This window comes from Aulonocara stuartgranti (genome assembly GCF_965226115.1).
Source record: "Aulonocara stuartgranti genome assembly, chromosome: 3".
In the NCBI taxonomy this organism is placed as follows: domain Eukaryota; kingdom Metazoa; phylum Chordata; class Actinopteri; order Cichliformes; family Cichlidae; genus Aulonocara; species Aulonocara stuartgranti.
In genome coordinates this window covers 61,300,402-61,316,387 of record NC_138941.1, presented here as the reverse complement: position 1 = coordinate 61,316,387, position 15,986 = coordinate 61,300,402, and the positions used below count along the sequence as shown (strand labels likewise).

At 39.9% G+C, this 15,986-nt stretch overlaps 1 protein-coding gene and 1 long non-coding RNA gene across 2 annotated transcripts; both read right to left on the bottom strand.

The window, feature by feature from the left end:
* Nucleotides 1-1,033: 1,033 nt before the first annotated feature.
* On the bottom strand, nucleotides 1,034-10,138 carry LOC309693017 (alpha-tectorin-like). The gene is made up of 15 exons (XM_082511972.1): nucleotides 10,049-10,138; nucleotides 9,795-9,900; nucleotides 9,535-9,664; nucleotides 9,164-9,401; nucleotides 8,849-8,999; nucleotides 8,637-8,724; nucleotides 8,468-8,530; nucleotides 8,083-8,282; nucleotides 6,903-7,034; nucleotides 6,622-6,809; nucleotides 6,310-6,461; nucleotides 4,611-4,856; nucleotides 4,335-4,497; nucleotides 2,543-2,635; nucleotides 1,034-1,191 (listed from the first exon to the last, which is right to left on the bottom strand). The coding sequence occupies exons 1-14, from the start codon at nucleotides 10,121-10,123 to the stop codon at nucleotides 2,543-2,545; spliced, it is 2,025 nt and encodes a 674-aa protein (XP_082368098.1). The 5' UTR covers nucleotides 10,124-10,138; the 3' UTR covers nucleotides 1,034-1,191.
* Nucleotides 10,139-11,009: 871 nt separating this feature from the next.
* Nucleotides 11,010-15,901, bottom strand: LOC309693019. The gene is made up of 4 exons (XR_014272556.1): nucleotides 15,508-15,901; nucleotides 14,892-14,967; nucleotides 11,313-11,404; nucleotides 11,010-11,024 (listed from the first exon to the last, which is right to left on the bottom strand). It is a non-coding gene; the product is annotated as an uncharacterized lncRNA (long non-coding RNA).
* Between the last annotated feature and the right edge of the window lie 85 nt (nucleotides 15,902-15,986).

Below are 15,986 nucleotides of genomic sequence, written 5' to 3'. Positions count from 1 at the left end.
CAGAGGGGCTGATGGCGTGATATGGCAGTCTCACTTCTGTCAGTCTGCCCCAGGGCAGCTGTGGCTACAACTGTAGCTTGCCTCCACCAGTGTGTGAATGAATGAATAGTGGAATTGTAAAGCGCTATGAGGGTGTCGAAAAGCGCTATATAAATACAATCCATTATTATTATTATTAGACAAAGGTTGAACTATTTGGCCAAAATGACAGGTGGTGTGTTTGGAGGAGTAGCACTGCAGCGGCCGTCAAGCATGGTGGTAGCGTCATGCTCTGGGGCTGTTTTTACACTATTGCTACTGGTACATTACACAATGTGGATGCAATAATACAGGACTCTCCTTTTTTTTTTTAACTTGACAACGATCCCAAACACAAACGAAAACTCGATTCAAATGGAAGCACATTCAAAGCACATTAGCTCACATTAGCTAAGCCAGGTCTTTGCGAGGAAACTAACCAATTGAAATAAACTCTACCAATTCTGCCATGATGAATGGTCAGTTATCCAGCCTGAATTATGCCAGAAGCTTGTTGATGGATACCAAAAGTGTTTGGTTGAGGTCAAACCTTCTGAGACATTTAACCAAATACTAGTGAGGATGTAAGTATATATTTAAGTCTTTATGCATAGTTTTCGACCCTGTGTGAATTAGAGAAAATTCCAAATAAATTCAAACTTGAGCACCCAGCTCTTATTTTTTAAAGTAATTAAAGATGTATGCTATACCATCATTCCACCATCGAAAAAGGCCAGTTCCAATAACTTATTTAAAAAAAACAAATTACCATGACATTCATGATGAGTGTGTATAAACATCTGACCACAACTGTATGTTTAAATGTGGAATGAATGGGTGGTGTCTGTAACACTAATATTAGTGCACATCTTTTCATTTTTCTAAGCCCGTCAGCTTTTCAAAGCCTCTGAATGTATTGCAGGAAATATTCATTAAAGCTGAAAAGACTGGAGTTCAAGCTGAACAGTTTCAGAGCCAAAAAGTAGAAGTAATGAAATTCTGGAAAAACACAGACTGGTTACCACACGCTTTATTTTTCCATCCTTTAGCAGAAATAGTACAAGTATAAAGGAGATGGATAAAAGCAGCATGTCTCTTGTCTCTGCGAACACTGTCACATTAGGTCAGCACTCGGTTGGTCAGTCAGTCCATCAAAGTCACCGTGGAAACCACCTGAGAAGACAACCAGAGTAAACTGTGACTGCTGTTCTTTCTGTCACAGACCTTGGCTCCTTTTCACAAATCATATCCCAGTTCTTCTGTTGGAATCATCTGTGTTTGAGGATGACCTCTGCCCTGATGCTGGACTGTCAGGTGACGTACAGTGGTGTGAAAAAGTGTTTGCCCCCTTCCTAATTTCCTATTTTTTGTGTATTTGTCACTCTTAAGTGTTTCAGATCATCAAACAAATTTAAATATTAGACAAAGATAACATGGCCCTGTATGAAAAAGTATTTGTAATTAAATAGAAATTTTCTAACAAACTGAAGCAAGCTAAGAGATCTCAAAAAGCAAAACAACATACCACGATCCAAAGAAACGGCTGATAAACAAAGTAGGTGACATCTCTCAGTCTGGAAAGGGTTAGAAGGCCATTTGTAAGGTTTTGGGACTTCAGTGAACCACGGTGAGAGCCATTATCCACATATGGACAAAACCTCGAACAGTGATGAACTTTCACAGGCCAGCCTACCAAAATTACTGCAAGAGTGCATCAGCAACTCATCCAGGAGGTCACAAAAGAACGATTCTTGACCTCAAGCTGAGATCACGAACAGATGGCCGTATATTCTCACTTGGGTTCTGCAGGAGGACAATCATCCAAAGCACAACAGCAAGTCCACCTCAATGGCTTAAGAAAAACAAAATGAAAACTTTGGAGTGGCCAAAGTCAAATTCCTGACCTGAATCTGATTGAGATGCTGTAGCATGACCTCAAAAAGGTGGTTTAGGCTTGAAAATCCTCCAATGTGGCTAAATTACAACAATTCTGCAAAAATGAGCGGGCCGAAATTCATTCACAGCACTGTACAAGACAGACTGCCATTTATGGTAAACGCTTCGTTTCAGCTGTTGTTGCTAAGTTTGGCCCGACCAGTTATAAGGTTTAAGGGAGCGATCACTTTTTCACACAGGGCCATGTAGGTTTTTTCCTCTTAAAATTTTAAATTTAAATTCTTTTGATGATCTGAAACATTTAAGTGTGACAAATCTACAAAGGAAATAGCAAATCAGGAAGGGGGGAAACACCTTTTTGAACCACTGTATAAACTAGGACATTTTATTCACTCAACAGCTTATCAGGCAAAGTTGGAAATACAAACCCATCAGTTTAGGTGGGCAGAAAACTTAACTCCAGTAAAAATTGCTAACATATCTGTAATGTCTCTTTCCACCTCCACCAGTGAGGTTTCCTCAGGCATTTTTCCTCTTTCTGAATTTCTTACTTAAACTTCACTGTTCTCTTCAGCAATCACCACATAACATATATGATGGTAAATCACAAAAGCCGATTGTACCTTACCTAATAAGTCCAGGACACGCTGATGAAGGCTGGAGCTTCAGGTTCATATGTCAAACTGGCAGATCTGCGTACCCGAGCAGGTGTGTTACACGTCTGGAAGTTAAAGACAAAGTCCAGGCTTTACAAAACCAAGAGTGATCCATTCATTTAGGACTGAAGCCACTGACAGCAAACATTTCATCTTTTGTGTCAAAACCCTCCAATTATAACATTTTTATTGAATCTGATGATAGTAGTCTCTGAAAGTCGATCAGCATCTATTATATATGGGTCGATTCATCTTTTAAAAATGATGAATTCCGGTGATAACAATGAACAGCATCAGAAACAGCATTTTCAAAAGCTGAAGAACCTTTTAACCCTTTAAGACCTACCATAGAACCAAGGCCGCCAAAGCTTACTTTATATTTTTACATGCTGTAGTGCCATTTTTGGGAGCATTTCAAGTTGCTATACATCAATACAACTGTTATAGCCCAAATTTTAATAATATTTATGCATTAAATCCATATTAACCACATAAATTGCAAAAAAGTGCAATAAACTACAGAAAAATTGAACATCGTTTTTGTTTTGTTTTTTTACATATATTTCTACTTGGAGAAATTTAAGAGGTTTATCCCTCAAAACTTTAAATACAAAAAAGTTGCAAAAAATAGTTTACAACCACAGGAAATTTAATTTGAGTGTCTTCATAGTTTTATTTCTGAGATACACCAATTTTTATATACTGCAGAAAAATTGAAAAACAATCCTATAATGCAAATTTGCAAAGAAAACAGCATGTGCATCAAAATAAACTATTTAAAGCAGCGCAATTTGAGTTCTAAGCATCACAGAAACTATTCAGAAAAGCATAAAGTCAAACATGACTTTTAAAAACACCAGTATAGGCTTTTAAGGCCTACAAGTAAAAAACTACATTTTCCGCGAAAATGACGTCACTTCCGGTTTCGGGCAGGTAATGGCGGACATGCGATCGTTCGCGCTGACGTCTATTTCAGTGTAGGAAGTGTTACGAAAAGCTGATCGGATTGGCAAAGTGTATTACATTTTTGTTCCTGCAAGCACTTTTTATGCAATTTTTGCAAAGCTATATGTGGAAGGAAACCGTGACCTAGCACAAGCTGATGGCATAAGATGTAAGTACAACCCCTCCGGTTTCATATGCAAAACAAAATTATTGTGCTAGCTTACATGGTTCCGGTTCTACAGGGATTTAAAAATAGTTACGCAAAACGGAGCGTTGCTGCTCCGACCGCCTTTAAAGGGTTAATGCTTGATGCACTGCACCCATATCTAACAGCTCGGGCAAATTAGGAAAAAAAAATCTATGGTGTCATGGACAAGAAAGTCTACCACAACATTTTAGTGCATTATGGAGTCTCTTCTGGACCGGAGCTGATTAGTCGTGGGTTCATATACCAACAAGACATTGACCCCAATCATAAGTCAAAGCTGTGCAGACACTATTTGACCAAGAAAAAAGAATGTGACGTTCTGGACCTGATGAAATGGCGAAGCGAAAGGTCAGACTTCAGTTCTGTTGAGCAGATTTGAGATTTAATGTATTCAAAGACAGCTCGTTTTATGCAAACCAATTCTCTGTGGACATCTAGAAGCTATTTGGACATCAATAGCAAAAGACACTATGGATAAGGAACAGTAAATAATGCGCTTCAGTGCTTGAACATTTGCACACTGAAGAGAAATGTCTATGTGCAGAGCAATGTCTCATGAAATCAGAAAAGATGGCCAGATTTGGTATATCTTTCTATGAACATTTGCGTACCGGGATGCAGTTGTTCCCCTGTTTGGGACACAGGTGGAGTTGGCAGTGAAGGAAGATGTCACTAGAGCCCCCAGTGAACCGGAACATGTTGAAGGAGAAGTAAGTGGAGGTTGCCAGTCCGTTTTCCTCCACCTGCACCGTCGGGTCAGCAGGGTTTGCACAGCTGATCATAAGCAGGAAAATAAACTTTGTTCAGGAGTCCATAATAGTGATCAAAAGGAGTTGAATTAATCTCTGAGCAGCAGCGAGCAACCACCACCTCTGAGTTTCTCTCACCCGTTAATGATCAGATCATGTCTTGGACTGCTGGTGGGTGATGCCTTGTCAGTTGCCCAGCAGGAGTCGGTCACCACACTGACCATGCTTCCATCCAAGCCATCGGTCTTCAACACCATCCAGATTTTCTCGTTCAACTGCAATTCACTGTTCCACTCCACAAGTTGTGTGCGGCCGGCATCAGTGTAGGCCTTGATAGTCAGAGTGTAATTCCAAGCTCCAGATGTGATGCGCTGTGCAACGGACCTGCAGAATGCACACATTTACACTGTTGTTAACAACAATCCCAACTAGGGCTGCTCAATTAATCAAATTTTAATCACAATTACGATCTGGGCTTTCAACGATCATTAAAAATGACTGAGCCGATTATTAGCCCCTCCCTCATTTACCCTTAAAGGCTGGTCCGTGAAAATATTGTCGGGCATAAACCGGTCCGTGGCGCAAAAAAGGGTGGAGACCGCTGATTAAGAGGACACGAGGGAAGCTCGGAAAGCTAAGCAGAAGTTATTTGGAGAGGAGAGTGACTGCCGTTGGTTGAAAAGAGAGGTAAAAAAAAAAAAAAGAACAAACTTCAGTGGTGTTGCACACTATTTTATATTATTTTTTAAAGTCATTGTTAACCCTTTAAATCCGGTCAGAGCAGCACGCTCCGTTTTGTGTAACTATTTTTAAATCCCTGAAGAACCCTGAGCCGTGTAAGCTAGCGCAATAAGTTTTTTTTGCATATGAAACCAGAGGAGTTGTACTTACATCTTATGCCATCAGCTTGTCATCGGTCACGGTTTCCTTCCACATAAAGCTTTGCAAAAATTGCATAAAAAGCTCTTGCAGGAACAAAAACATAATATTCCAGAAACACGCTTTGCCGATCCGATCAGCTGTTCGTAACACTTCCCACAGTGAAACAGACGTCAGCGTGAACTATCGCATGTCCGCCATTTCCTGCCCGAAACCGGAAATGACGTCATTTTCGCGGAAATGTAGTTTTTTTTACTTGTAGGCCTTAAAAGCCTACACTGGTGTTTTTATAAGTCATGTTTGACTTTTCTGAATAGTTTCTGGGATGCTTAGAACTCGAATTGCACTGCTGGAAATAGTTTATTTTGATGCACATGCTGTTTTCTTTGCAAATTTGCATCATAGGATTGTTTTTTCGTTTTTCCTGCAGTATATAAAAATTGGTGTATCTCCAAAATAAAACTATGAAGACACTCAAAATAAATTTCCTGTTGTTGTAAACTATTTTTTGCAACTTTTTGTATTTAAAGTTTTGAGGGATAAACCTCTTAAATTTCTCCAAGTAGAAATATATGTAAAAAAAACAAAAATGATTTTCAATTTTTTTGTAGTTTATTGCACTTTTTTGCAATTAATGTAGTTACTATGGACTTAATGCATACATATTATTAAAATATGGGCTATAATAGTTGTATAGCAACTTGAAATGCTCCCACAAATGGCACTACAACATGTAAAAAAATAATATAAGCTCTGGCGGACTTGGTTCTATAGTAGGTCGTAAGGGTTAAATAAATATCGTCAAATAATCGAGATCTCAATTTCAGTGAAAATAATCGTGATTATCATTTTTGCCATAATCGAGCAGCCCTAATCCCAACATCTTAAAATACTTGCACTGTTAGCAATGCCCACATTTTAACAAATATTCAAACAATACCTAGCAGCCACTACAAACCAGTCTCTGATTCTGAAGGTTGCAGTGTGGATGCTTGGCTGACTGTAAACACAGGAGAAGTCGATCTGGACTTGGTCTTTGTGAGTGATGACATCAGAAGAGTAATTCTGGCTCCTGATGGTGTTCTTATAGATGATGTAGCTGTTGTTGGTCTGCAGGGTCACATAATCAGATACTAAGCAAGTTCTTCATTGTTTCATCTTTAACATCTGATACTGTTTAAGATGTTGACTGACTGGTATAAACTTCAGATGACCAAAAATTTTAGAATTCACAGAGATCAAAGCTTAAACAGCAGGAGATGAAACCCACCGTGACCACCGTCCCACATCTCTTGCTGCTGTTGAAGCTGAAGGTCACCATGTGGGTGAGCTTGTCCACCCGACCCCTGCAGGTCGGGTCGTTGAGCTGTAAAGCAGAGTAATTGATGTCTTTGTCCTCCAGGAGACAACCGACCAGAGTTAGTGAAGCAGAGTTCTCCTTGCAGACCGTTGCATCACCTGAACGTCACAATATCAGTCAGAAAAATCACAGTTAGAAGCTTTCCTACATTATTCAGCCCTGTTGTCATGGTGATGTCACAGCTGTCGTACCCAAAGAGTTGTTTTCTTGGTACTTGGAGGCAAAAATGGCCCGACAAAAGCAGCGAGTGTCACCACTGACCGTCTTCTCACCACAGAACTCGTGATCGCTGCAGGTCCTGTCCTGACAGAAGGCCTCAGAGGCTACAGAGGAACACACTCATCTATTATCCTGAAAACGTGGGAGCTCTAAAAATCCACAGTTCAGTTCTTTAACAAAGGAGAGCTTATTAATAGGGGTGGGTTTTGATTAGTGATTTATCGATTAAAATCGATTCTAGCTTGGATAACGTGATATCGATTCATTAAAATCCTGAATCGATTTTTTAATCTAAATTTATTTTGCCCAAAAAGCCAGAATCTCAGGTTAAACCTCACAAAATTTCAACAACCACCAAACAGCTAAAACAGTAAATGAGAGCAGGTACACGGATTCTGCACAAAGACGTAAACACAAAGCGCGGACCCGCGGATCAGGATCAGAATCAGTGAGATGTTGCCTTTCTCACCCGACGGCACGGACTGGGGCTGAAAGCCGACAGCTCGCTGATTCTGATGTTTCGGCGGGTCCACGCTTTTTTGCGCTAGATTCCGAAGCTGCAGGTTTCTCTCTCCAACCAAAATTCACTGAACCAGCAGCAAAAGAAGCAGCAAACTACGCTTCACGTTTGATAAACATCGACGTGAATTTCCTCTTACTTTTGCTGTTTTGCTTCCACCACGATACAATCACACTTCATGCACAGCTCTCTCTCTCTCTCTCTCTCTCTCTCTCTCAGTCTACTTCAAGAACAGTTTTGTTGAGCTAGTTAATAGGTATGCCCTCATTGTCATCTGTTGTGATTTTATTTTGAAAGGATGCTTCCTGTTATGCTGCGGAGTATACGCGAGAGTTCAATAAACAAAGTCACCTTTTTGTGTGAATGTTCCGATAAAAGCCGATGCCCCACGTGTGATTATTCCTCCGTCTAGATAATAAGTATCTTCAATATTTGATAAAGTCTCGCAAGTGTCAGCTTTCTTTTTATAGATATAAAAATATAGAAATGTACCGATGCATGATCTGAATTATAATATTTCTGACTGTCTGAGGCCAAATTTCCCCGATTCAAATCAAATCGAATCAGAATTGAATCGATTCTAGAAATCAGTGACAATCTGACGTCTTATTAAGGTCTTATTAAGTTCTTACAGCAGCCGGTCTTTGATGTCCAGCCATCCAGAGCGTGGTTGTGTTGACTGCAGGCTCTGGCGTAGGCCTTCAGGAACTGACAGTTGAGTCCGCTCACCGCAGGATATTTACACAAAGTGTCGGTGCAGGCGGTTATGTAGGGCTCTGGGTCAATGTCAGTGTTACAGGACGAGAAGGGCGCCTCCTTCAGGAGATTACAGCTGTACCACAGATAGAGAAACAAAATTGAAGACAATAAAATAATAATCTGTAATCAGTTGTGTTTATCTTCCATCTATGCTACAGTCACATGTGATGTACCATGTAATTTACAAGACAGATCAACACACGTTTTTTATTACGTCAAAGGGTAAACAGATCCTGCCTTGTGGATCAGTCTGCTCACCGTTCAGTCACACTGGTGCAGTCGATCGTGGTGTCAGCAGTCTCACTGTACTGCATCTCACAGCTAGGGGGCAACAAACAACAAAGTTCAGGCTCCTTTATAAAAACAGAATATCTGCAACATCAGCAGCAGCAGTCAGAGGGACTCTGAGCTTGTGATGCGGTCTTACCTGGTGGAGCTGTACTCAGAGAGCCTCAGGTCACTCAGAGACCTGCTGGAGTTTCCACACAGACCCTCCACAGATGAACCAGCAGGTCCTGCACAGGATCAGGACAGAATGAGTCAGATCAGCATCAATATTCAAACTGGACAAACACAGAAGAATAAATAACAGCACAGTTTACAGTTTACATTACATGAGTTAAACTTTATTTTCTGTACCTTTTAAGACGATCTGTGCGGTGTCACCATCAAAGAAGACAGAGATGCTGAGTTTGGTGAGTTCGGCAGTGACTCCAGTTTGGTCCTTAGAGAGCTGCACACCGTGAACCAGCTGAGATGAGCTGCTGAGGGTCAGTGTGGAGTCGTCCAGCTGCATCACAGCAGAGACAAAGTGGTGGAAACACTGAGTGAAACATGTCAAACACACAAACAGGCTGATTTCACAGCAACAACCACTGAGTTCAGCAGAGGATGAGGGAGGACTTTGGATCAGACTCCACTCTGACACATGAACTGTGGCTGTAGGTCGCTTACCTGAACTCTCCCACCTTGTTCCAGGTGAATGTCATGCCCGTCCACACGCAGCGTCACACTGTCCAAAAAGCTCACATCTTTACGACGTCTGTCCCTGAAGTTCCCCAGAACAAGGAAGTCTGGGAGTGACGGAGTCGAGAACAGAGAGTATGCACAGCGATCCTGGATGGAGTTCATATGGCCGTGGACGTCGATGACAGTGGGGCCGGTCACAGTGCAGGTGGAGGCCAACCTGCAGCTAACAAAGGCAACCAACCACAAACATCACCATGAGTTGCTGCCAAAGAAGGTTACCGCAGGGGACCCTCTATTTCTTAAGTTATTTCACTGTAGAACCTTTTAGTAACAAAATATGAAGAGAAAATATTTACATGCCGTTGCCTTGACAATACTCCAATGGACCACAACCAGAGGTCTGGAGGGTTGCAGTCTCAGAACAGGTGACATTGGAGCAGATTTGTGGGTCAGAGTTGACCACAGTACCAGGTTTATACACAGTACCTGGGAAGAGATAGAGGCTTCACTTTAGTTCAACAGTTTTCCAACTGTAAGTGCAAATAAAACAGTAACAATCAAATCTTTCAGAATTACATAATCCCAAAGTCACGGTAGGAGTTTAAGATTCACTAACCTGAGTGTCTGCATCCACTGATATCTATGGTATAATTATGATACTTGTTAAGAACGTTATTAACCGCTAATGTGTCGATTACGACATCACTGACCCGAGTTTGGAGCTAAACAGAAACAAACACAGCTAATGTTATAATCACAGAGCAGAAAGAACTGACATCAAGCTGAAAACAGACACAAATGTTGGCATTAAATATAAAGTATTTAACATATTACGTCAAAGTGTTATTGTTCATATACACACAGACTCACCGCCACTAAACCAGTGCCATGTGCTTCCAAACTCAGAGCTGCTTCTGTCCCAAAGTTGAATAGGTTTAAGATCATCTGTAAACAGGTTAACAGGAAAGATTCAGTCACTGTGAAGAAGTTTCATCTGAAAGTGTTTAGAAAAGCTCAGGTTCACAACATTAACATTGGGCCTGTTGAGCTGCATTGCTAAAACATTTTGAATTTCATAATGGAGTGTTTCCATATGCTATAAAAACTACAGTCATCACACATGTTTTTAAATCAGGTGATTATATAACCAATCATCAGACCAATCCTTCTGCTAGCAACAAAAATAGCAGAAAAAGTGATTTTTAAACAAACACGATCATAATCCAACATGTTGTCATATACTGAAGTGGTATCCATGCAAGTCTCTGTTTTCATGGTCTGTATTGTCTTAAAGTGCCTCTGTTTTCAATCTTTAATAGTTGCTTTTGATGTTTAGTTTGTTTGGTTATGATTATGCATTACTTTTACCATTCACATGCGTTGGTCCTGTCTCCTGTCTACGCTTAGATGCCTTTGCATCTTTGGTTTTCCTTCACCCTTCAGGTGAAAACTAGCCTGTACGGCTGCATCTTACATACTCATGTTAATTAGTCTACAATGTCCCTTTAAAAAATAAAAAATAAAAAGAAACATTTTTCATTTTATGTTTGTTTTCAGTGTTGATTGAAACTATTAATTTTAGGCACACCCTTCAGGCTTTGTGATACAGAGCAGGACTCACCGTTAAATGGCGGATCGGCATGATTATTTGCACACTGCATCTCAAACTGTTCTGAATTGTTTGTGTTTTATTTCTAATCCAACGTTCAAGAAAAGAATCTGCTTGAACTATAGAAAGAACTGCTCTCCTTTTGTCAGGTGAGCTCCCTATGATGCAGTCGCCTTTATTCCCAGGGTTGTAAAACTTGTCAAAACAGAACGCAATCTCTTCTCTTGTGAAGTTCGCCTGTAAAAATCAGAGACACAACAAATCAAATAGCAAAATATTTTGTGGGTTTTTCTGTCATGTACAGCTGAACTGTTGGTGCTCAGGTTTCAGTCAGAGCTCTCGCTCTTCTTCAGGAAGCTGCATCAGGTGATGGTTACATACTCAGCATCACTGCAGAGGACATTAATAAGACGCTGATCTCTGAACTCTTCACTCAGTCTGCAAACATCATCTCTGCTACAGGTGGAGATTAAACAGCAACAACACATAAAGCTCTGCTAAAACATCAGGCTTCATCCTACTCACATAGAGCTTCCCGTACTTCTGTCCATAATATGTGATGGGACATGAGCTGATGTCCAACACTGAAGACTCACTGACTGACTGTTGCTGAGCACCTGAAGACACAGACACACGTGAGAGGTGTGAGCTGCAGCCTGTTAGCTGTTAGGACAAACAAAGGTTCACATTCACGCGTTTGTAGAAACAAAGTATTCGTACAAGTTGCCAAAATCTTGGAAAAGGAGGGTAGATTACAAGTTAAACTTGGGGAACTTATATGGATGGGTATAGTAGACTTAACGTTTTTATTACTTACTCACTTTACACTCTCATTTGTAATAGCAGAGCATACTCGATGCAGCGATGGACAGCCGGATAGGTCATGATCAGTCTCATAGCTGGTGTAAAACAACTATTCAAATTATTTTGCTAAAGAAATAGGGTTGATGGATATATGGGGACTTATGAAGTCTTATCTATGTTACGGTAGTACATTAACATGTACTCTCACGACAGGCCTAAACACTAAAGTACAGAAATGTTACTATGTTGTAACTTCAGATATTGCATTGTATAGATCAGCTATGCAGTGTTTGGAAAAGAGAATGAGAGCTGTTTTGATCTGAATATGATGAGTTGATAACATTCAGAGTGCCAGTGAGGCTAAAACAAAGTAAAACAAAATGTATGAAATACATGACAGGGACTCACAGATAATCAGGGTGAAGCTGAAAAACCAGTAACAGACAGATATGGACAGGGAAAAAACTCCAAATGCAAAGACTGGAGGTCCACTACGAAGCAGGATTCAAGGCAAGGCAAGGCAAGGCAAGTTTATTTGTATAGCACAATTCAACAACAAGGTGATTCAAAGTGCTTTACAGAGACATTAGAAACAAAAAAAAAATAAAAAGCATGATTTAAAATTGATTAAAACAAGCAAATAAACTAACTAACTAATTAACAAATCAAATCAAATCACTTTTTATTGTCACATCACATGTGCAGGCACACTGGCACAGCACATGCGAGTGAAATTCTTGTGTGCGAGCCCCACAAGCAACAGAGATGTGCAAACACAACAACACAAACGAGCAAAATACAAGAATGGCCAACCTGAAACTAATAAAACAAACAAACAAACAAACAAACAAACAAACAAACAAACAAAACAGTATATAAAATCAAAACAGATAAAAACAGAACAGTAGATAAAATCAGTAGTTAAATGTAAGTTTTGAAATTTAAGCTTAAAAGTGTGGATTCAATCTTATTTACGCTGGGTTTCCTGTCCTGTGAAAGTGTGACTGGGGCATATCATGATGGTAACTAATACTGCAAACCTAACCTGCACTGGGTAAGAGATCAGCAGGTATGAAATCAGTCACCTATTCTCCAGAAATGAGCTTGGCCATTTCTGGGAGATCCCTCGGACCTCTGTATGGCGAGCAGTGTTGGTCAAGTTACTTGAAAAAAGTAATCAGTAACTAATTACTGATTACCTCCCCAAAAAATAATGCCGTTACTTTACTGATTACTTATTTTCAAAAGTAATTAATTACTTAGTTACTTAGTTACTTTTTAAAACACGATTTACAACCTGAATTGGTGATAAAGCGATAGATCTTTCAGCCCAATTCTACTTTTTCTGCATAATCCATCATACAAAATGTAATCAAATGGAAAAGTCTCTTTTTTTAAACTTGTTTTATCAGTTTTAATCTTTTAACTTTATGCATCAAGCAAAACTTAAATTATATGCACCATTCTCTGACTTGAAGAAATTAGTTTAACATTTAAACCTATTTTCTGCACATTCCAGCACATAAAATAAAATATTTTTTTGTGTTTACACTCAGTCTTTCAAATAGATGCAAGTAAAACACAGCAGAAAATAAATAAAGTCAAAGACTAGCGGTCCTGTTGCTCTATTTTCACCTGTGAAGCAGGACTGAGGGTAGGCGGAGGTTTACCCTGGTGCAGGTGAGCCGCAGCGGTCAGTTGAAGAATCTGCGAGTTTCTCTGTGAGTTTCCCATTACGTGGTAGCGCACTCGGTGCTTGCTTGGAAGTTTAGGGGGGTTTTTTTGCTGTAAAAAGAAGTTTTCTTCCCACGCACAACGGACGCTAATGTTTTTGTCACTTTTTATGGAATCAAACTCAAAGTAAGGTCAGTACTTCCACGCTTTAAACGCTGCACGCTCATACTCTCTCCCACAATCGATATATGATCCATTGTTGATCTGCACACAGCTGTTGTCACCAACGTCGCGCTCGCTTACGTCACTGTCATGACACATTCTCGCAAAAAAATCACGGTTTTAGTAAGGCAGTAACGCAGCGTTCCTATACGGGAAAGTAACGGTAATCTAATTACCGTTTTTGCAATAGTAATCCCTTACTTTACTCGTTACTTGAAAAAAGTAATCAGATTACAGTAACGCGTCTGATGGCGGGTAAGGAGGGTCTAAACTTTTTCAATGACATCTAATGTTTTTGTATTTCTCTGAGTATCAGTTAAGAAAAAAAAAAAGATTCTCAACTTTATTTGCTGATTTTCTCCTGGCTGGCTGCAGATATCTTAACACATCTTTTCTGTTTTATAAGCATTAATATATTATTCTAAAAGAGAGCAGATATTTGTATTGGTGACCTTGTTAAACATTTTTCAGTTTTACTAACTGAAGTGCTTGAAGTATAAACTTTTAGTACTATATATTTCTCTACAGTGCCTTTCTCTTCACACACACACTGCTATTTTTGTGTGTAGCGATCCATATTTTCCCCATGGTACAGTTTTATCTTCCTGCATCCAGTAAATATGGAAGCTTGTTTCTGCCACTGAAAAAAATGCTGTCAGTTATCTGCAAGTTACACTTTTGGTTTATTGTCTTTAAATTTCAATTTAGTAACTCAAGTTTAGGATCAGGACTAGGGGTTATAATTTGTCTGAGTCTTATTAGTTCAAAATGCCACGAAAATAACTCAATATTAACAAAAAACAGGACTTGAAATGTTCAGTTATTACGTGAAAAGTTTAAGATGAGTGAGTTAAATTGAATGTGAACAGAAAACAGGAAATAATTTCTTCCACATAGACCCAAAACTATATTTACTGTGTTTGGACCTTTAAGGACACAAACATGTTAAATGTGAGCAAAATGTTAGTAAAGCTCAGTGTTTTCAATGCAAAAAAGACCATAGCATTGTCAAACGCGCCAAACCTTCCACGAGAAAAACATAGAAACTAAAAGACAAGACAGGGGGTTTGAAAGAGTTCAGGGAGTCGTGTTGAATGTAATTAATGAACCATCAGATTGATGGATGGGCAGATGACAGAGATCTACATCCCTTGAACTCTTTAAAAATGCTTGTTTGTTTGTATGATTGTTTATTCTAAAATAAAGATATGAAAGCAAGGATCCCAGGAAAATCTGTCCATGTTTGTCAGATTATCAGCACTTCAAATGGCCTTCACTGTCCCTCCTCACTTCAGGTCATTTGGTCTTTGTTCCTCAGTCTCTGATTATCAGTTCCTGAATACTAATCACCAAATACTCAAGTCTAGTAAGGATACTTTTAAAGTAGCTGCGGTGCATGCTTACCTGCCAGTACAATGAATGCAGACAGGAAGAGCAGTGGGCACAGCATGTTGGAGGGAACCAATCGCCTGACAAAGACCTGAAAGAAAAAAAAACACAGTTGGACGTCTGTGATTGGACAGAAAGTAGCACAAACATCAAATGGTAACACTTGGAGTTATTACTGTACATCATCTGTAAGGTTAGGAAAATCCCAGCATGCAGAATGTTTGAAATTATGACTCTGAAGATGTCACAGAAACAGACTAACTGAACAATCATCACTGTGCGAGTTAAACATCTCCATGCTCCTTCAGCTGTCAGTGAAATTTGTCTCCTTGCATCAACACTTGGCACATTTCCTCTCTGAATCTAAGTTTATTTTCTCATTAAACACCAAACTTCAAAGAAGAGAAACATAACAATATGAATAAAAGACTGGAGGAATGCGTATCATGAGCAAAAAAAACAAAGAAAACCCTGAATTTATCCTTTAAAAGGAGGACTCGGCATTTAAAAGTTCTAAAAGTCAGTGTGCGAGTTTTGCCCACTCCTTCGTCTGTCTGTTATTTATCCTGTTAAAGCCACAGAGATGCCCGTCAGTGACTCTTTATTGTTCTACTCGTGCAGCTCGTCTTACCTTCTGGAGCTCTGTTGGAGGATGAGGAGGGTGGAGGCTGCTGCTAAGGAGGCTGTCTGGTGATGGTGTCTCTGTGAGCCGTCCGTCTCTCTTTATTTGGATCCTTCCTGCTGTCCACACCCAGGTAGAGAGGAGGGCTGGAGGAGCTACCTGATGGGAACCTCCCACTGATGAATCAGCCTCTTACAGAGAGACACCTGAAATAAGCCCCCGAGAGCTTCAGGTGTTTTTTGAAACCTTTCAGCATATAACATTTATGTCTTCTTAAATGGAATAAAATTAGAAATAATTCCTTATGAATTTTGATTGCTGAGATTTTTCTAGTGACCAACATCTTGTCCCGGTCCCGTTCGTAATCTCAGCTTTCTAATCACCACGTGGCTGCAAACACAAGTGCACACGGGCAAGAAAGTCGTCAAGGCCACCAAGATACAGAGACGGCAGAGATGGAGGAGAGTCCCAAGGCTGGAACGTTTGAG